This window comes from Apus apus, chromosome 3, assembly GCF_020740795.1.
Source record: "Apus apus isolate bApuApu2 chromosome 3, bApuApu2.pri.cur, whole genome shotgun sequence".
Classification (NCBI taxonomy): Eukaryota; Metazoa; Chordata; class Aves; order Apodiformes; family Apodidae; genus Apus; species Apus apus.
Window position 1 is genome coordinate 110,748,095 of NC_067284.1, and position 20,667 is coordinate 110,768,761.

Below are 20,667 nucleotides of genomic sequence, written 5' to 3' on the forward strand. Positions count from 1 at the left end.
GCCGGAAGCGGAAGAAGCAGCGGAAGAAGCGGAAGCGGAAGCAGGGCAGGCTGGGAAGGCCCGGCCGGTCGTCCCGCTGAGGCCGCGCGTTCCCCCGGCAGGCCCGGCCGGCCCTGCCCGCCCTCCCCGCCGCCGCCATGGCGATGCAAGCGGCCAAACGCGCCAACGTAAGTGCTGCCCGCTCCTTCTAGGCCCCCTCCGCAGCTCCCCGGCACCCTCCCGCGCACCGCCAGCCCGGCCCGGGCCTGCAGCCGTTCCCCCCCGGCAGGTCCCGCCTGGGCCGGGCGGGAAGCGGGCCCGCCGAGCCCCGGGGCTGCGGCGTGTGTGTGTGTGTGTGTGTGTGTGGGGGGGGGGGGGGGGGGGGGGGGGGGGGGGGGGGGGGGTCGGAGGCTGAACGCCCCGCGGTTTCTCTTCCCCCGCCAGATCCGGCTGCCGCCAGAAGTCAACCGCATCCTCTACATTAGGAACCTGCCCTACAAAATCACCGCGGAGGAGATGTACGATATTTTCGGGAAGTACGGGCCCATTCGGCAGATCAGAGTGTAAGTGTTCTCGTCTTCTCCGGCAACCGGAGGCCTTGCTGGGTGTGTTCTGTGCCAGCAGTTCCTGCTGCGGGGTGGGAGCAACTGGATTATCTCACAGCAGAAAAAGGCACTTTGGCAGGATCCCTGTGTGCCAGAGGTGAGCGTGTGATAGTATTTCTCTGACGTGTGGATTCCCTAGAGGACAACATTGCCAGCAGGTGGATTGAGAAAGTTCGAATTTTATGTGAACTCAGGTAAAGTGGTAACAAATATGAGAGATTTACTCTCTTAAGTAAGTCTGAAATACAGGTAACCTGTTAACTAAAGGTAAAAACAGGAGAGGCAGAAGTTAAATACAGTCAGTATTTAATGAGAATTAGGTGCTTAACTAATGGGAAAATAGAGATGTTACTGTTGCTGCTGAGCCTGTCGACCAGAAACAACTTCCTGTGTGTCAGGGGCAGCTTGTCCCGGAGCCACCTGCTCTCTGGGTGGTGGTGATCTGACTGCAGGCTGGCTTCAAACCCCCTGAGGTCATTTATACATGTCTGCTGCTACCCTGGGGCTCTTCTTCCTTGTTTTAATATTGAAAATCTGTGATGTTCCTTGTTATCCTTGTCTAAACACTGTGGGTCAAACCCTCATTCCATCTGGTTGCTGTTATGATCTGCTAAGGTTTCTAGCTGGCTGAAGCTGGAATTCAGGAAGAGCTCTTGAGAACCCCAGTAAAGATGAGTTGGAATATTGCCACTCTTTTTTCTTTCCCTTTCTGGAAGGGATTTAGGAAAGGGAAGGGGAGGGAACAAAACTTGCTGTTTAATACTTAAAAAGGTGAAAGTCACATTTCAATGGATACACAAATAGAAAGGAAAAGTAGTTTTTATTTGATGTGGGGGGTTTTTTTGGTACTTCTTTTATCTGGGTGTTGGCAAAATAACCTGCAGCATCTCTTGAGTTCCTGACTAGGCTGCTGGTTGGATGAGACCAGAGGGTGTCCTTGTCATTCCCATCACTCTGCATTTCCCCCTGCACTGAGACTGGGGTGGGTAATTAATCCACAGGATGTTTAATTGTTTTGACTACGCAGGGCATAAATAAAGAGTTAAACAGACTGAACTCGACCACCCCAAACAAAAGGGCTCATTTCAGAGCCACAGCGACTAAAATAATTGCTCAGTCTGGGGAGTAAAGTGAATTTTAGGTGTAGAATTTGCCTTCAGTAAACACACCAGGAGGTTATGCTGTTGATGTTGGAACGTGTAGCTGGTGAGAACCTTCTCCTGCAGGGAAGGGCAACAGGAGTGACTGGAGAAGCAGCTAAAGGGGCAGCTTAAACTCACTGCTTGGCTGAAGAGGTGGAATTGTTAACCAGCAAAAGGAGAACTAACACTTCAGGTGTCTGAAAACGTGTGGGTTGGAGCCTTGGGACCTGCAGGACTGAGACGTATGAGCAGAGTTTTCCCTCAGTTTCACACAGCACCAGGAGCTGCCAGCTGCTTCCCTGCTGGCTGTTCCTCTTGCACTGTTCCCCACAGAAATCCTAGCACTGTCACAGGGCCAGGCTGGGATGGAACTCCCTTTGTCCTGACTTCTGGGCTTTCTGCAGTTTTGATCCCACTCTCCTCTCCACGCTGGGACGCATCCTGGTGTGGGTGTGTGGGATGCCCTTTGTCCTTGGGAGTTCTCTTCTCAGAAGCAAGCACCCGAGAGGCAGTTCTGCTGAAGCAGGGGTTGGCTGTAACTGTCTCCCAGCTGGGATCCTCTGGACCTGCCAGCTCTGCCACCTCTCCAGGCCACTTGGCACGAGGTGTCCAGACGTTTCTCCTGCCCTTCAGGCGAAGGAGATGGAATGGCTGGTCCAGCAGGTGGTGGCTGGGCCTCTGCAGTGCTCTTGCACCAGCAGGGCTGTTTTCCATCTCTTAAATTGCCTTGGTGATGTGCCCAGAGCTGTCTTCCAGCCCAGGGAGACATCCAGACAGCCATTAACTGACAGCCAGGGCTTCTGATATTAAATAAAACAAGCTAATTGCTGCAATAAAACTTCAAGTATTGCCAGAAACACGACAGCTCCTGACAGCAGCAGTTTCTGATTGTTGAGGAGGGGTGGATTTCCCTTGGGCAGCATCATGCAGCACCTGCCTGTGCCACATGTCCCTCTCACTCTGACCTGTAAGTGGAGATTGGTGTGGAAAGCAGGGATGTTCTTTAATACCTAAAAAAACCCTCCCATCAATAACTTGTTTTGTTAGTGAAATAGCGTAAGTTGGACTAATCTCAGTCGCTGCTAAAGACTAATGGAATCATTTCCTGTTCATTTGGTTTCACATGAAAACTGATCTTGCCCTGCAGTGGGAACACTCCTGAAACAAGAGGAACTGCCTATGTGGTCTACGAGGACATCTTCGATGCCAAGAACGCTTGTGATCACCTGTCGGGCTTCAACGTGTGCAACAGATACCTTGTTGTTCTGTACTACAATGCAAACAGGGTATGTGCCCCCCCGGGGGGTTGAAGTTACCTGTGAACACAGGTAGCACCAAAAAGGGCTTCAGTTTGTAAGGGTAGTTGTTTGGATATTTTTAAGAAATCAATCCAAACGGGTAGAGGGAAAATTGTCGGGATTTCATCTGTACTCGGTGATTTGTCTGCAGAAGAAAAGCACCTTTGGGCTAAGGGTGTGAAAAACATGTTTTTGGTGAGTGTACTTTGGAGAAGAGGCAGCAGGGGCTTCAGGAGGGCACAGCTGCACGGGAGGCCTTGTGTGCAGGGGGAAAGTCTCCAGGTCTGGGGGCTCTGCCCGTTGCTGGGGGTGCCAGGGCACTGAGAGCTGAGCGGTGCTGTTTGGCTCTGATGCTGGGGTCATGTTGGTTACTGGCAGATAACGTGGTAAGATGAGATTTCTTTTTTTTTTTTTTTTCTTCTCACATCTTTTATTTTCCTAATTACAGGCATTCCAAAAGATGGACACAAAGAAGAAAGAGGAGCAGCTTAAGCTTCTCAAGGAAAAATACGGAATTAATACAGACCCACCAAAATAAACTGATCATTTTGGAAACCTGTTTTCATGCCCTGGCATTGAGTTCTTCAACTCAACATAGGAACTTTCAGTGAAGTATAACTTTCTTTTTCATTTTATTTTATAAACTGTAATTTGACTCTCTAGATCTTCACAGTAGAATTAAATAAATATAAAACATCAGAAGATTGGGCTTTAAGATTAAATCCACTGAAGTGGACATGGCTTTTCCATGTTGTAAGGCTGGCCTGGCAAGTGCTGTATAACCACAGTCCTGTTTCTAGCAGGACCTTTCAAGATGGGACCAAGCAGGTTGAGTGTTTCACACCTCCTGAAGTTCTGCCCTGTCTCCAGGGCAGATGTTAAGGATGTGAACCCAAAGAGCATCAAGGGCTCTGCGTGAGCTGCCTGCAAGGAGGTAAATTTCACTTGCTACTTTCTGAAAATGGAGTGGGGCAACTAGTTTCCCTGCCTCAAGGATCTTTCTGCTTTTTTAAAAAAGAAATAAGTATGTTTTGATAGTTCATCCCACCTGCATATATTGTGCACAGTTTGGTTGTGCCTTTCTCCCTCTGGGAGTGTTTGAAGGAGCCTGACTCCATTATGTGATCGATTCCTGGAAACAAAGCAAGCCCAAATTGTGTTTGTAACCAAGTTTCTTTTACAAACTATAGAAAATAAACAGCCTTTTAAAATGGTCCCAACTGCTTTAGGTGAATTCAGTCAAAATATCTTGTCCCCAGTGATGGAGATGAAGCAGATAAGCTGCAGTGAAATCATCCCGCTCTGATAGTGTGTTGCTGTGGGGCTGAGGGATGAGATCTTCATGACATGCACCAGGTTTGCACTGACCTTGGTGGGAGCAACAGGAACATTCTACACACCTTTCCATGGGAAGCAGAGAACACTCAACCAAACCACAGTAGATGATGGTGGTTCAGCCTCAGACACCTGTAGCGTGATTGTTTTCTACTCTGTGCTTGAACTGTAATATATTCCATGTACATACATTTTTAAATGTAGCATCTGGTGGAGAAAAACCAATTGAAATTTTTTGGCTCTTTTTTTTTTTCCCCAGCACTCATGTCCTATGAATTAAAGTAAGTGTGATACAGAGGATGCATAACCAGTATGTTTTGGAAGTGGGAAAGAATAACCTCTGCCTCTGTTCTGAACCAGCTGGAAGTCCTGTGAGCATTGGTCCTCCTCTTGGGGGGATTTATTTGCTTGGATTTGATGTTTTAAGTCCCTGACCACCTTCCAGCCAGTGCAGAACATGGGCAGATGCAAACATACTTTGCCTGAGCATTTGTAATTTAAGTTAAATTTGGTTTATTGCATTATACTGTCCTAAAGAAATGCTTCCATTTTCTTATCCTTAGATTCTTGGTGAAACCTGTCACATAAGAACCACATTGTTCCTGTGCCCATTTAGTAAAAAAATAAACGTCTACACAGTTTTGCTTTTGTTTGTTTTCATCAAGGCTTGTTTCATGCTGTGCTACTTCTGCATGCAGCCTGTCCTTTTAGAAAGGGAGTCACTGGTCACCTGAGAGGCTGTGATGCAGGTAAGGACTTGAAGAGTCTGTCCCCACGTGCAGGTGAAGGGTCAGGCGCATGGTGAGGGACACCTGGCTCTGGGTGCCACCCTTCAGCTGGCAAAGGCAGGAGGTCCCTTGCAGTTGCCATGTGCTGTGCACGTCCTTGCTCAGCCCGGGGGGGAGCAGGAAAGGTGATGGTGACACCCCAGAGCAGCAGGGAGGAGGCAGCTGAAGGGGCTCAGCTTTGGGTGGGTGCTCAAAATCCCATCCTGTGCCTGACCAGGGCATGTCCCCTGAGCCAGGTCTGCCTTGTCCTCTGCTGCAGAGTGAGTAACATTCAGTGTGTGTAGTAAAAGCCCTGCCCCTTGCTCTGGCTGCTCCACACCTCTGTTCTTCCCTTAAAACTGATGCTTTTTGCAGCAAGAAGTTGTGTGAGCCATTCCTGAGGTCCGGAAGGGACACTGGGACACTTGGAGCCCCTGAGCAGGTGGGGCCACATCTCTGAACTCCTGAAAGGAAGCTCAGCTGCCAAATCATCACCAGCTTCCCTGCTCACCCCACCCCTGCTGCTGCTCCCAGCAGGTTAGATATAAACACACAGGCAGCATACCTCCTTAGTCTGGTGAATATTTAAGTGAAATTTTAAGAAACCTCCTCTTCTACCTTCACTGAATGCAAAGGAGCCAAGAGCCTCTGTCCTCGTGCTCAGCTCAGCAGTTAACTCCTCCTACCCCAGATCAGTTTTCAGGTCTTGCCCATCAGATCAATACAAACCAAAGTGTTTTGGGCAGAAGCCAGTGTTTAAAAAGGAATTAAACCCTATCGAAGGGCTGGCTGCTGTGTGAACATCCATAGGTTTGTAAAGGTTTAAACTGCTCCCCCCATATATCTATGTCGTATCAATTCCTACACACACACACTGATAATGGGCCTGTTACACCATTTGTTGGGCACTTAGAAGGCCCCTTGCTGTAAGAGGAACTGGAGGTGCTTGTCACTGTGCTGGATTTATGCTTCTAATAAATAATAAATACTGATAATAAAATACCAAAGTGCTAATAACAGTGCCACGTGCTGCCAGCCTTGTTTAAAATCATATGCAAATACTGCATTGCTTCTGTCAATAGAGGAGAGCATGGGGCTCGGACTGCAGTCTCTGTTTTCATGAGGATTTGATGCTGTTTGAAAAACATATATAAAAAGCAATTCTTTAGGGTAATAAGATTAATAAAAATTCCTTCAGTGAATCCTCAAGATCAGCAGCTTTTGATTTCTCTGAGAGCTCAGCTGCTGCCTTTCATTAAACATTCCATTTCATACTTTTTCTTCTAGTGCCTGTTCAGGGCTTTCAGTGTCCCTGCACATGTAAAATGAAATAATAATTTGTACCTGCAAGACAGTGGGAATGGAAATTGAATGCCCGGAGGATTGTTTTGATGAGGTCTGCTCAAGATTTTGTTTAAAATGTAATATCAAAGGCCAGGCAAATGAATTCAGTTATGTATGAATGGCAGAGGGGGCAGCAAAGAAGGCAGATGTTACCAGCCTCCTACTCTGCATCTGTGCTGGTTTTTGTGTGTGCTCACTTCCCATTTAAATTTTTCAGGAAGCAGGGCATGAAATTAAGCCTGGAAGGTCATTTTTTTTCCCATCGATGCTGTTTAGAAACCAGCAACAAGAGAATATCTGATTACACAGGCAACAACAGTGTGTTTTTTCCAACCCATTATGCAGTGGTAATAATTGTATGTGCTGTGTTGATCGATGATGCAATTAAATAAATTAAGGCATTTGCAGTAAGAGCTGAAGATTATATTTCCTTGAAGGCTTAATTTTCCTGAGTATGACAAGGGACAAATAGTTTTCCTTTCAGATTAAAAAAAAAAAAGAAGAAATTGGCACGAAAAAGGCAATAATCTCTGGTTCCAAGAGGGGTCTCTGTGGAGAAGGGGTGATGGGGGCTGGCATTCCACCAGCCAGCTGTGCTGAGGGCGTTACAGACTCAGACAGGGCCGGGTTGTGCTGCTGAGGGCAGAGTGCACAGACCCTGCAGGTAAAGACAGGAAGGCTGAACACCACCAGCTCTGGCAGCCCAGCAGGAGCACGTTTTCTCCTGGTAAGAAGCCCGGCAGCAGCAGCAGCAGGGCAGAGCTGTGTGTGCCCCCCCCACGGCTGCAGCCGCAGCAGCGCTCCAGGTAGGCTGAGCCTGCCTTTGCACCGCCTTTCACTGCTGAGGCATTCAGGAAAGGTCCCAAACCAGGTCCTTCATGGGTTATTTTCCCTAGGAAAGTTAAACCAGGCCATTGGTAGGAGCAGCTTCAGCCTGATGTGCTGAACTCACCAGTGTCTGACTGGCGTGGCACGGCTACCTTGCCTGGCTCCAGGACACCTCCAGGAGCTCAGCTCTGCAGCTCAGCCTGCATCTGTGAAACCAGGGACAGGCCGGGGCAGTGGCCAAGGAGGCCAGGACCTTTGAAAAGGATTTGGGAGAGCTACTGGGCATCAAACCCTGGCAGGGCTATTAACAGGGAATTAGCCTGTACTAAATAAAATAGCTATTGTGAAATGTGGATGTGTAACTGTGCTGCTGCAGTGATCCTAGATTTCCACCAAGGGTCCTGAAAGGCCTTTTGTTTTTTTATGGAAAGGGGAGAAAAAAAACCCCAGTATTTACTCCACCAACCCCTGGTGGTGGTTACAGTCTCAGTGAGGCCACAGGCTGTAAGAGATGGGTTTTATGGGCTTATTAATTAACAAACACTCCAACGTGGCTTTGTGGGTAAAATGAACATCTAGAGACAGGAGAGCACGAGCTGCAGGCACTGGGCAGTCTTGCTCCTCTGTGCTCCTTTTGTCTCTCATCTCTAGGAGGTATTACCTGGAGGTACCTGCGTAGCTTTGTGGCCCCTCTGCTGGTGCTGGGTGTGTCCTCCTCACAGAGCCACACGAGGACAGGGCATGACAACTGCCTGAAAGCTTTCCATCAGAAAATCCAGTAGTTGAAAACTCTGAAAGTAGTTAATAGTCACGTGAAATAACAGTAACATTGTGACGCAGTGATGCTCTTGTTTGTTTGTTTTTTTCTGCAACAAAGGGGACAAATCAAGTTTAGGCAAAGCAAAATAAAAACACAGAGGCAGCTTCGCTGATCAGGGCCTGCTCCTATAACCAGGCAACTGACAGTCTGTGCATCTTCACGTCTCCAGAGGAGGCACCAGCATTTTATGGACTCATCTACCCATCAAACGAAATCAATATTGCTCACTCTTGAGTGCCAGGAGCCCAGGACACACAGTAGGTTTGCAGACTAGGAAAAGAGCATCCAAAGATGCAGCCTAAAAACCCCTGGTGTGTTCAGTGGCTGCATCATCCCACACTTCAGCTTTGTTCTGTAAGGGGGGTGCACCTAATCCTGCTCTGCTCTAGCCTTTCTCAGCTCCAGTAGGAAATGTTCCTCTAGGTCATGCAGAGAAACAATTAACAACAAAAAAACAAAACAAACCAAACCCCAACAAAACAAAAAAAAACCCCACGAGTTGCTGATTGCTTGAAGAACTTCGTGTACCCCAAAAAGAATTCCAGTGGCCAGAGGAGAAAAAGAGGAAATAGAAGCTGCAAAGTATCAAGATTTTATTGTGTTTTATATATAGATTTTTAATTCTTAAATGAGACAGTACTTTTTAAAACAGCAGCAAGCAGAACATACAAGTTGAGAAAAGTGGCAGCGCAGGTAACTCTGGTTGGCTAATGCCCGTTCATGTACAAGGTGTACACTGGATTATTTATTATTGGTTTTGAGCACCTTTTGTGTTTTTGTTTGTTGGTTGGTTTTTTTTTTCTTGGTTTAAGTGTACAGTAAGGCAGTGGTTTTTCAATAAGGATTATATATATTTATCATTATATATATTTTCAGTCATCACTGTGAATTATTCTTACATGCAACTTAAATAAAATGTACAACTTGAAAATGTTACAACAGCAGACTTTTTTTTTTTTTTCCCCCAAAGCAAAGCTTCTAATAAAAGGCAAATACAGACACCACAAAGTTAAAAAAGAGAAGGCAGGTGTAAGACACCCAGAGGCAGGAGCTACTGACAGGACAGCTCGAGCAGGGAAGATTGGGATTCCAGTGAGAAAGAACGGATGGTTATTAACAGATGTCTCCAGCCAACTCCCTCCAGAAGATTCACTCTAACCTGAGAAGCTCCACATCAAAGAGGAGAGTAGCATTGGGAGGGATGACCCCAGGGTGGCCTGTGGCTCCATAGGCCATCTCAGGTGTGCAGGTCAACTTGGCTCTTTGTCCTAAGCTCATCTGGGTTTTCAATATTGGAGAAAGGAAAAGAGAAGACAAAAATAAAATAAAATATATGTATTAGGAGGAAAACAGAGAACAAGTCACTATGTGGCAGATTTACAGAATCAAGGAAAGTCAGGACCATTGGATTCATCTTTCAGGTTCAAGCTGAAGCTGCCAGAAAAACCTCAGACATAGGTGTCCTGACTCCTCTGGCTTCTGGCAGCAGTTACTTAAATTGCCAGAGCCAGTCTGGGTGTTTTTAACACTTAGGTTTTCTAACACAGTTTGGTCTATCCTGCCCGCACTTGGAGCCAGCTGCAGGAGGTGCAAGTTCCCTCTGCAGAGCACAAGGTACATGTGAGACCAAAAGGAGGTGTTAGGAAAAGGTTTCTCAGCAAGAGGTAGGACCCAAGCTCTGTATTCATGAGCACTGAGTTCTGAAACGCAGCGAGGTTCAGCTTCTGGAAAGTGCTCAGCAACGATTCTCCTTCTGCAGCCACCACCAGGGATGACCTCAAAAAGCACTGCTCAACTGCTAACGCTGTAGGCACCCAAGCTGCTGCTGTTTGGTGGGGTGCAAGCACTGACACAATCCTAGTTAAAAGAGGTACCTGTTCCCAAGGGCAGACGTCTCACCTCAGGTGTTCTGGCACAGAGCCCTTGCCCTCAGGATGGACAGAAATGCCAGTTCCTCTCACTCCAGACTAGCTCTGGAGGTAAGAGTGCTCATCAAGTTTTGAGGTATCAAAATACAAAGCTCTGCTCTTCAGAAAGGTTATTCTGGGGTGGAGTAGTCTCAAACTGCTGTTTGTGCACCACACACTCATGAAGGGATCCTCATTGGCCAAGAAGCAATCCCTGATTTGACTCAATGACTTAACTCAGACACCTCTCCCAAGATCAGGCACATCATTATAGAATCACAGAATCACAGGATGTCTTGGGTGGGAAGGGACCTCTAAAGGTCATCTAGTCCAACCCCCCTACAACAAGCAGGGATATCTCACACTAGGACAGATTGCTCAGAGCCCCATCAAGCCTGACCCTGAACATCTCCAGGGATGGGGCCTCCACCACCTCTCCAGGCAACCTGTTCCAGGGATCCACCACCCTCACATTAAAGAACTTTTTCCTAATGTCCAACCTAAATCTGCCCTTCTCTAGCATGAAACCATTACCCCTGGAGTCTTCTCTTCTTCAGGCTGAACAGCCCCAGCTCCCTCAGCCTGTCTTGGTAAGAGGTGCTCCAGCCCTCTGATCATTTCTGTGGCCCTACCACATCACTGCACAGATTATGCAGCATCTCCCATGACATTCTTGTTGAGGTCCTGTAAAATATGCCAAAGCTAGAGCTTTGATGACTTTAGGCAGAAGGAAAATGTGAATTTGAACTCTGCCCCATTGTAGGAGTATTCATAGCATGGGGCTGATGGTGTAAGAGCAGATGACCTCCCCCAGTCCCTGCAAGGGTTTGTGTGGGGCAGGCTGCTGAGCATGGGTTTTAGGCATGGGGCAACTTTGAACTGTCAGAAGTTGAGCAGAGAAATTCTAGAATTCCTCAAAGGGACTGCTCCCTCTTTGGCTGGAGAGAAGGAAATGTTTGCATTGCTTTCTCCATAGGGCTGGAAAGAATTTTCCACCCCCTCTCTGGAAAAGCATGGTTGCATCATTCCTCAGTGGATTGTTCGTCATTTTGCATTCTTCTCTTCTCTCTAAGCATAAGAACTTGTTCCTGTTGTTCCTATAATAGTATTTCAGGGTTTCCTCCTAGCTCTAAGACTCTAAAATAAGGAGTCACAAGGAGTTTTCACCCTGATCTCATTCACTCTTGCACCTGAGGACCCCAATGGCACTCCTCACATGGTGGGCCCTCACAACACTGCAGACAAAAAGCAAGAGTTAGCAATGAATTGCATGGTCTGGCTCTGTAGGGTTTTACTGCCTTGGCACTCAAACAGTAATTCATGGAGGTCAGTTTCCTTTTTCTCAGCAAAGGGCTGGTCAGTGAATGTTTAAATTTTGTTGCTGGGAGCCTGAAGTAATAAAAATTTCACAGTGCAGTTCAGCAAGGGTCAAAATCTGTAGCTCGGTCATGAATGTCACCAAAACCAGCAGCTTGGACTTTCACAAAGTAGCTGAATAGGCCACTCCATAAAATGCTGCCACCTGGAACACCTGAGAGGCCACTGTTGTCTATTTGCTGAGCTGCCCATGGGAAAGAGACAGGGCTGATGTGGCACATGGGCACTGAGGGAGAGGACTGCACCTCTAGCCTCCCAAACGCTCACAGACACAGCACATGGAAAGCCTCATGAGCAGGAGATGTCCCTGGATGGATGGAGGAGAACTACAGGAAATACTGTGCTCAAATGTACCACACTTTCAGAAAAAACACTCTGTATCTTAAGCTATGAGTTCCACTTGGTCTTGTCACCAACTGCACTGGACATTGCTGTGCTCACACACCCTTCAGCCAACTTGAAGTCCAGCCAGAATAATTTATATGTACCTGTGTAACACCTTCTTCAAATCCTTTAATGACTTCTTGCCTGCCAATCTTGAACTTGAAAGGCTTATTTCTGTCTCTGGAGGAATCAAACTTCTTTCCATTCTGTAGCATTCCTGCCAAAACAAGAGACACAGTTTCATCTAAATGTAAGTAAGTGCTGCAGAGGGAGGGAAGGAGTGAAAAATTAACATCTTGGTCACATCAGCTGCTCATTTCCATTTCTACTTTGAAGCCTCATCCAGAACGGGTAAGGCAGGAGGGTCAAATGTCCATATTGTTACCTTTGCATTCTAGTAATTTAGGCTCTAATATGGAACTATATTATTCTTACTATTCTTAATGCAATAGGTTATAATTCATATCGTGCTGACCAGTGCACAGACATCCAGAGGAGCTGCTGCTCTCACAGTGAAGCTTCCTGGCTAAGCAGATAAAAGTAGACAAGGAACAAGTGGGAAGCAACAGAGTGGAGAATCCCAGCACAAGTAGCTGATCCAGACCTGCTTCTAAACACCAAAAACCCCTCCCTAAACCAAACCTACAGACCAAAAATCCAAATTTAATATAAAGTAGCTAGTTTTACTTCTCATTAAATACTTACCATGTATTTTAAGACACTCTTTTAACAGTGTAACTAAGTAAAAAGGAATAGTCCTTGTGGAATACAGGTTGGGTGGCCAGGGGGGCTGTTGCTGTGCATGGCCCAAAGCTCACCCCAGTCAGCAGGAGCTTTCTGCCTTTGAGTGGGGATGTAGGTCAAGGTTTGGGAACTCTTGAGCCAAATGAGCTGCCAGTTAAACACACAGAAGTACAGAGGAGCTCCTTTGACTTATTCCTGCAAATTTTCATCAGAATACCTGGAGGGAATATTTGGCACCTTGGACTGTTCACCTTCCCTCCTTGACTTACCCAGGAGTACTAAAAATAATGTGCATTACACAGATGTGGCCATTCCACACCAGGCATGAGAAACTTCTGCACTACATTCCGACCACTTGAGTTCCCTCCTTGTACAGAAAGAAAGAGAAAGACTTTTGCTTAGAAAGTTTGTGTTATGAATCAAAGGTAAATATAAAGAGATGTGCCAGAATTAAAAAATGAAGACTAAAAGGGTAGGATTCAACTTAGCAACCTTTATGCTTCCAAGACGTAACCAGCAACTTTGAGCTAATTACTCTGCTTCCCTCTATAATCAAGTCAGAGAAAAATGCACTTTCAAGGAGTAATTCACCTAACCCAATCTAAGGATCTACATCAGGACATCAGGAATTGCAACCTAGCTGTGTCTATTTTGTTCCAATGAATATATGGTAAGCCCAAACAACTAGCTCGGACATAGATGTCTCCAAATTAATTAGTAGTTAAATCAGTGGTGATGGTATTCTGGACTTGCAGTGATCAGTGCACAGTACCCAGTCATTCCAGTGGGGTTCTGGGTCTCTGTTGATACTTTACATCAATATTAAAACCAAATGCCATGTTAAGGCAAATTAACTGTTGACTAAGTCCAACATTTGTTCAAGCTGGGCCTTTAGAGACACACGTGTGTGTGTATAAGACCCTAGGAGGAAAATGATGGAATAACCTGCCCTTAAAGTATGTTTCACAACCTTCACCATTAGCACTTGTTATGCTCCTTAAGGTTTTCAGAGTATAATGGTGAAATATTTTATGCATGCTCTGATGCAAGGACACACATGTATTATGCAATATATGTGTTCAGGGATATCCCTGAACCTCCACACAGGCTGGGAAGTCACACCAGCTGCACAAGGATTTCTAGTTACAGACAAACATGGGCTCATTTGTACTGTAGAAAATCAGCCTGCATAGGGAAGAGGGGAGGGAGAAGCAGCTCGGGGGGAACTCTCAGGCATATCATAGAATCCTTTTTGAAGTATTTGATCTTATACTTAAATGGCAGTCCTTCCTCACAGCAATTTTATTTTTAAACACATCATAAAAAACTTCTGATTCTACAAAATGGAAGGAGACGATTAAAGAATCCCAATATTTAATAGTTTTAATACTAAAACTTAGTACTGTCATTACAGTCTGAATGTTCAAACCAGTATGCAAACATTAATTATTCCTCACAGCAGCTCAAGGAGGTAGAAGATATTTATTATAGAACAGCCTCAATCTGCAAGTTCAGATTCAGATGCAAAGTTCCACAACATTTCAGTGTGCTTTCACTTCCTTTTGTAACTAAATCCTATTAACATACTTAGCTGAAAGGTCTGATTGTTTACTAAATACCACACATCAAAACAGGGGTAGAACCAGAATTAACTCTTCAGAGATCCTGACACCAGCTACTGGACAATGTTTCCCATTTAAAATAATGTTTCTATCTGCCCATGATCTTGCTAGTCTGATATATAAAATATAAAAACTGACTCCCATTTCACCATTGAAAGCCTGCAGAAGATGTGTTTACACCTTGTAGAAGAAAACAGTCATCTTCTCCTATGTTTATGGCAACATCCTATTGTCAGCAACAGCAGAAAATTCCTTAGGTGATGAATTCAGAAATGTACCCTCCTCTGCCATCACTCCACCTCACTGCTTTTGGAGGAGAAACTGATTCAAGGAATCAGACGTGTCAGTATTTGCTGAAGCTCTGGTGGGAGGGTCAGTTTTTATATGAGTGCCTTTCGAACAAACATCTGGTTTAGAAATGAGTCAAGAGTCCCCATGTGCCCTGGAGAAGTTCCGATCTGGAGTTAGATATGAACTTTAGATCTTCTGAAAGTTAAAGAGTCGCCTATTCAGACTCCTGGGAGCTAAACCAGCATAATGTTTTATTTTCTCTCTTGCTAATGCATCCATTGATTTTTTCTTTTTGTGAGAAAATTGATTTGGTTCATATTTTCAACAAGGACGGATGCCCATCTTCAGTCTGCTGGCACCTTTATTTATCCAGCTAACAAGAAGGAGAAAAAAACCCACCATCTGGAACTGAACAACGACATCGTTTTGCAAAGTCAGAAAAATCAATAAGAGTTTTGACTGAGCAAGGACATCCAGATGCCTACATGCTTCCTCGTGGTAATAGCCTTACATTTCATTCTGGAAGGTAACAATCACTGTATGAAAATAATTAATTGTACAAACTCAGTTATCAGAGTATTGAGCAGATTTGAAAACATTCTGATCTACAAGGTGTCCTAATGAGTAACTAGGTTTTTAAAATGAGGTGTCTGTAGAAAAGATGTTTCAGATTATGAGTCCTGCTGAATCATTGAGGTTCACATCTTTGGAGCTGAAGATCAAAGAGCAGACAAATGCCTTTTTTAAGGAACATGACTAGGGATCCATCTACACTGCCAAAAATACAACACCAGTGGGCTTAAAAAACCCAGTGAAAACAAAACTTCAGTCTAGGTGTAACAGAAGCTGTTCTTTCTTATGAAAACACAGGTGTGTCTGCCCTGCTCTTTTAACATAAATTAATTAACTGAGGTCAGTCAACCTCATCTAAGACCATGTCTGCTCCCTAAGGGGAGAGGGCTAATGACACTGTCTCTACTTGCCTAGTAACTTAGGAATCTTTTAGCCAATTTCAACCAAATTTGGCAGAATAGTAGGGTTCACACTGATGTAAAAATCCTATTCATGTAATGAAAAGAAATCTCCACAAGAAAAAGATTGTGTAAGTGCTTCTACCAAGAGAAAGGCTCAATTTAAATTTGTTATCAGATAACTTGTTATTGAGGAGAGGTCAGGAATGGAGAGACATGAATGCTGCAGCTGGACCAGTCTCAGTTTCTTTTTACCAGAGGGTTCCTTCATCTGAGGATGATTCAGCTGGGTATTCAACCAACCACATAACATAAATTCACAGAACCAGCCCAGCTGTTTAGACACGTATGGTCCCAACAAAACCGTGTCCCAAACCATTACCTACACAAAAGACAGATGGAGAGGGAGAACACCAAAGGCCCTCCATAGATAACCTGTCAAGCTTATGTGCCTGAATCTGGAAAATTTATCCGTAAAATTCCACTGCTAACATTAGCCATCTCAAAGGTAGAAACTGCACCTCAACCTGTCATCCAGGCTGCTTCTGCAGTTGATGGAAAAAAAGCAGTATCTCCAAGAATGATTCATCCCACCTAGTTTTATATGTTAAAACTGCAATAACCTCCTGGAATTGTTTATCATTCTCAGTCATCTAACTTATAAAACTTTAAAAAGTTAACAACATTAATTTTAACTGCTAGACTGCCAGCTTTTTACAGGACTGTAGTGAGGAGGTATTATCTCAGCCACCCATACCTAAATGAAGTAGTCCAATTTGCATCCCAGGCTTCACTGGCTCCAGTGTTTACTGAATTATTTGGGTTTGCATTTTTGACACACTTCTGGAATCAGAAAACTGAGATCCCAAACCAGGACAAATGTCTTCATTTCATTACCTTTTATCCTGTACAGTGGGATTCACTTACAAGTATGGAAGGGATAAATTGAATAGGTGACTTCCAAGAAACAGCAACTTTCATCAGAAAAGCATTCCATTACCTATTTTTCAAACTGTAAATACCTACAGAACATAAAGGCACTACATACACTTGCAGACACTTTCAAATGAAGAAACGACTTTCTGAACATCTGTTGGCAGCAAAAGAGGGGCAGATATTCAGAAGGTGTTTCTAGAATATTATCCTGTTCCATGTTATGTAGACCAGAGATTCTTCAGGATAGGGACTGTATTTTGATGCACTTCAATGCAATCACCTCTCCAACTATGCCTCCTAATAAAACTGCTATTATACACCAGTCATTTTGGTCCAGTTCCTATGACTCTTTGAGGGCAGCATTTGTTGCAGATCCTGTTGTGGGGGGTTAGGAATTTGTGGGTCTCAAGTGTTTCTTTTTTTGTAAATATAGATTGTTACAACGTCAGAATATTTCAATATTCTATCTGGAGAATGTCACAAAGGCAGGAAACTCTGGTTTTGCCCCAATTTACCACCTGTAACTATTATTAATATACACTTTCTGTCTGAAAAACATAGTATTGGGAAGTTTCTAGAAACCGTACGGAAGGCGTTGTCTCAACATTGTCATCTTCACAGAGTATAGAGAAAGACACAGTTCAGCAAAACGGAGGAGTTCAGCACAATCACATAGGAGTGGAGGGAGAAACACATCCATAAAGTCACAAATCACATCCCAGGTTGGTTTACAGTAGCAGAGCTCCACTGGTTTTGGTGGTGTTACTCAAATTTTAAATACAAACAGATCTCTTCAGGACTCAGTTCTGACACACCGTGGTAGAGCAGGACAACTCCTCTGCATTCACAGAATCACAGAATGGTTTGGGTTGGAAGGGACCTTAAAGACCATCTCCTCCCAACCCCCTGCCATGGGCAGGGACACCTCTCACTAGACCAGGTTACTCCAAGCCCCATCCAACCTGGCTTTGAACACTTCCAGGGGTGAGGCCTCCACAGTTTCCCTGGGTGATCTGTTCCAGTGTCTCACCACCCTTCTTCCTAATTTCTAACCTAAATCTACCCTCTTCCAGTTTAAAGCCATCACCCCTTGCCCCGTTGCTAGAAGCCCTTGTAAACAGTCTCTCCCCAGCTTTCCCATAGCCCCTTCAGGTTCTGGAAGGCCACTAGAAGCCTCAGAGGTGTCCCTCCCAGCTCGCGGCTGAGCCTCTTGTTAAACACACCTGAGATGTGCTATGGAGAGATGAGGGCAACATATTTCTAGGCAAAGACAGTCAGTGCCTTCTGTTTCTGCTTCTCAGGGAAATGCCTAGAGGACCTTAAATGCCTTAGCTCTCCAGCTCGTTCCATCCCCATCCAGATCTGTGCAAGCCAGATATCTCGCATCTCTTCCATCTTAATCTGCCATTTCAGTATTACCTCAAAACAGTTCACTGTTTTACACCTTTACATCCTTAAAATAGCTCCCAGTCACCTGTAGTTACACCTGGCCATGCCCCTCCTTCCAACCATCCCCACAGTAAGTACCACACACCTCTGATTTTCTTGCTTCCACTTCCAAAACAAACTCTTTTCTGGACAAATTTGCTGTCTCGTTATTTTTACTGACGCAAATTGTTTTCATTGGAAATTGTGATTGTTGTAATGGAAATAAAGAAAGGTGTTGAAGGTGGGCTGGAGGATGCCTTCATTCCCTAAGCTATGTTTGAGCAGTGGGTCTTCTTATGGTGTCCTGTGCAGGGACTTTGGCAACTGAACTGAGGAGGGGAGCATGGCTGTTCATGGGACGGTTCAACAACAGAGCTTTACTGCCACTGGGAACACACACTGGGTTTTATCCCTGCTAACTTTCCTGTGATTCATAGAAAAAAAGGCTTTTAAGGAAAAAAAAAGGATTTGCTGGCTTAGACTGTATTTCTCCTGACAGCTTACAGCCACTTTAGAAACAATTATTAACCTTTTTAAGGAATTTTCACTCTAGAGGGGTAACAGGTGAAGAGACCAGGGGTCCATCTCTGCAATGTATCAGCTCTTTAGCCCTATTTTTGTTGTTGTTGTTTAAAAAGGCAACAGGGAGGATCTGAATGTGCCATTTGTTGCCATGACAAACAATCACTGACTCGAAGTATAGAAATGGACGGGTGGTGGTCGCTTCTTAGTTCCTGTTACCCCAGTAAGGGTTGATCTTTCCAACACCAGCTGCGATGCTGCTTCATTTTCTTCATGTATTATATACTCATATATCTTTAATGTGGAGTAAGAGCAACACAATCAATTATTTATGATGCAGCTGACAGCATGCAATGAAGACACCACAGACAACTACTCAATAATGCATTACCCAGCACTTATATATCAGTGTTGTGGACAACTACAAGACAATATGAAAGAGTCTTGCACTTAGTTTCATAGCCAAGAAAATGACAGGCAATTGTCTAGTTCACTCTACTGAAAGGCATCATTCTCTCCTAACAGCTTTATAGATTTGCATATTTTTAAAAGAGAGGGGAAAAAAAAGTAGATTTACCCTCAAGGAAGATATAAGGCTTAATAAGCATATTCTACCTTAATTGTAGGGAGACTACAACAATTCCTCTGTTGCCACAAAACAGTAATTTTATTTTTAGGGTTTGATTCTGTTACCTTTGCAAAATTCAGCTGTAAAATATACATGCTCTGCAGCATAAGGCAAAATTAATTTGAGTAAGCATGGCAGAATCAGGTCAGTCTGGGTATGCTAATGAGTAGGACAATAGATGTCTAAAGCAACATTTTAGAGAATATATTACTATGGAAATATCTGGCATCTTCTTAATTTCTACCCCTAAATATCACGTCCTGTAACACAGGTTCTGGAGGGACAGGGAAGGCTCCTGACTGGGCTAGGTCTTTCTGGCCCTGCCCTCTGGTCCCAGCCAAGAAGCACAAAGAACAGTTCCAGAGCACAGCTGCAATGCAAAGAAGACATTCTGCAAGATTTCCCACCCAAACACATCTAACAGGACTTAGCAACGGCTCTGTTCTTAAATAAGAAGACAACCAAAAACATTCTTGGGAGCAAGATGCAATCAGAGAAGAAAACAAGAGTTTATAAAAATGGGTGTTGACTGAGCCATGAAAGAGCACACAGACAATATGCCAAGATTATATATATTTCAAGGAAGTCTGAGGCAGACACAGCCATTCCATCACGGTCTCATATGTACAGAAAACACACATGCAGAAGTTAAATGCTCCAGGGTATCTGACTTTTTGATCCAGACTGATCAGACAGCCCTGTAATATATCTTATTTTAGAGATGTGGTGAAACCTTCCTGGCTGGCATTATGCAATATCCTCTCCCTTCCCAAGTGTTCAGAGAATTCCTGGGGAATCGCCTCCTCCCACCTGCGATTCCACATGGGAAAATGAAACGTGACTTCACTGGCACCAGTTTGGGGCCACCAAGGGGTCTCACTCCAGCCTCAGGCACACAGTTGCCAGAGTAATTAGGTGAAACACACTGCTGTTGCACTCAGCAAATCCCTTACTGAAAAGCAGAGAAGAACAGGTATCCAGGTGTTGCGCTCTCACAGAATCACAGAGTGTTAGGGGTTGGAAGGGACCTCTAGGAACACCCAGGAAGCTCTAGGAACACACCTGCTTTCACAAAAAAGAGAATTTTTGCAGTACTGTTTTCAATGTAAACAGTGTTTTATGTGCTCCAAGGCAGTCCCTGGCAGTGTCATAAATATCACTCTGCCTGTAAACCGTGAGACTATGTTCTGAAATAATATTACCTACTAAATTCTCCTCTTGCCACTTTTATTTCCTATTTTTGCTCATCGTTACTGGTGCTGCAGATTCTCATTGGTGCAAACTGGCACAGTTTCCCCTGATAGCAATGAAAGTACAAAAAAATATATGTAGCAGTTTAAGGCCTGGATCACGGTAATTTAAAGCTAAGTTGAATGATGCACTCGGGACTATTCTCCAGAGCAGAATCCTGCAAGAATACAGAATAGTGTAGATTTGTGATCAGAGCAAGAAACTGGATGTCAAGAAGAACAGGATCTGTCACCAGACAGCTGTGCAAGTATAACTCACCTTCATTTTATTCCCTGTGAAACAACGGCTGTAGCTTCACCAAGGTCAGAGAGAGTTGTTGGCATATCCAGCAATAATATTAATTAATTTACTTTGCCTTAGTTATCTTGAAAGGTTTCAGTCAGTAAGCCTTTAAAGTATCTTCAGTGGAAAGGAGCTATTAACAGCACAGTTTGTTTTTATAAATAGGCCTTTTCCATCTCTATGTTTTGATCTTGGTGATCTTATAA

General features: G+C 44.5%; 2 protein-coding genes across 3 annotated transcripts in view; one reads left to right on the plus strand and one right to left on the minus strand.

The window, feature by feature from the left end:
* The first annotated feature begins 34 nt into the window (after positions 1–34).
* On the plus strand, positions 35–5,000 carry SF3B6 (splicing factor 3b subunit 6). Its single transcript, XM_051613662.1, has 4 exons — positions 35–167; positions 424–542; positions 2,874–3,012; positions 3,473–5,000. The coding sequence occupies exons 1-4, from the start codon at positions 138–140 to the stop codon at positions 3,560–3,562; spliced, it is 378 nt and encodes a 125-aa protein (XP_051469622.1). The 5' UTR covers positions 35–137; the 3' UTR covers positions 3,563–5,000.
* A 3,694-nt stretch (positions 5,001–8,694) lies between these two features.
* The window catches only part of FKBP1B (FKBP prolyl isomerase 1B), a 76,053-nt gene continuing 64,080 nt past the window's right edge, over positions 8,695–20,667 (minus strand). For both annotated transcript variants that reach the window (XM_051613661.1, XM_051613660.1), the window contains 2 exons: positions 11,891–12,003; positions 8,695–9,396 (listed from right to left, as the gene is read on the minus strand). In XM_051613661.1, the coding sequence (XP_051469621.1) occupies positions 9,268–9,396; positions 11,891–12,001 (240 nt within the window). In that variant the 5' untranslated portion in view covers positions 12,002–12,003 and the 3' untranslated portion in view covers positions 8,695–9,267. The remainder of the gene's footprint in view (positions 9,397–11,890; positions 12,004–20,667) is intronic.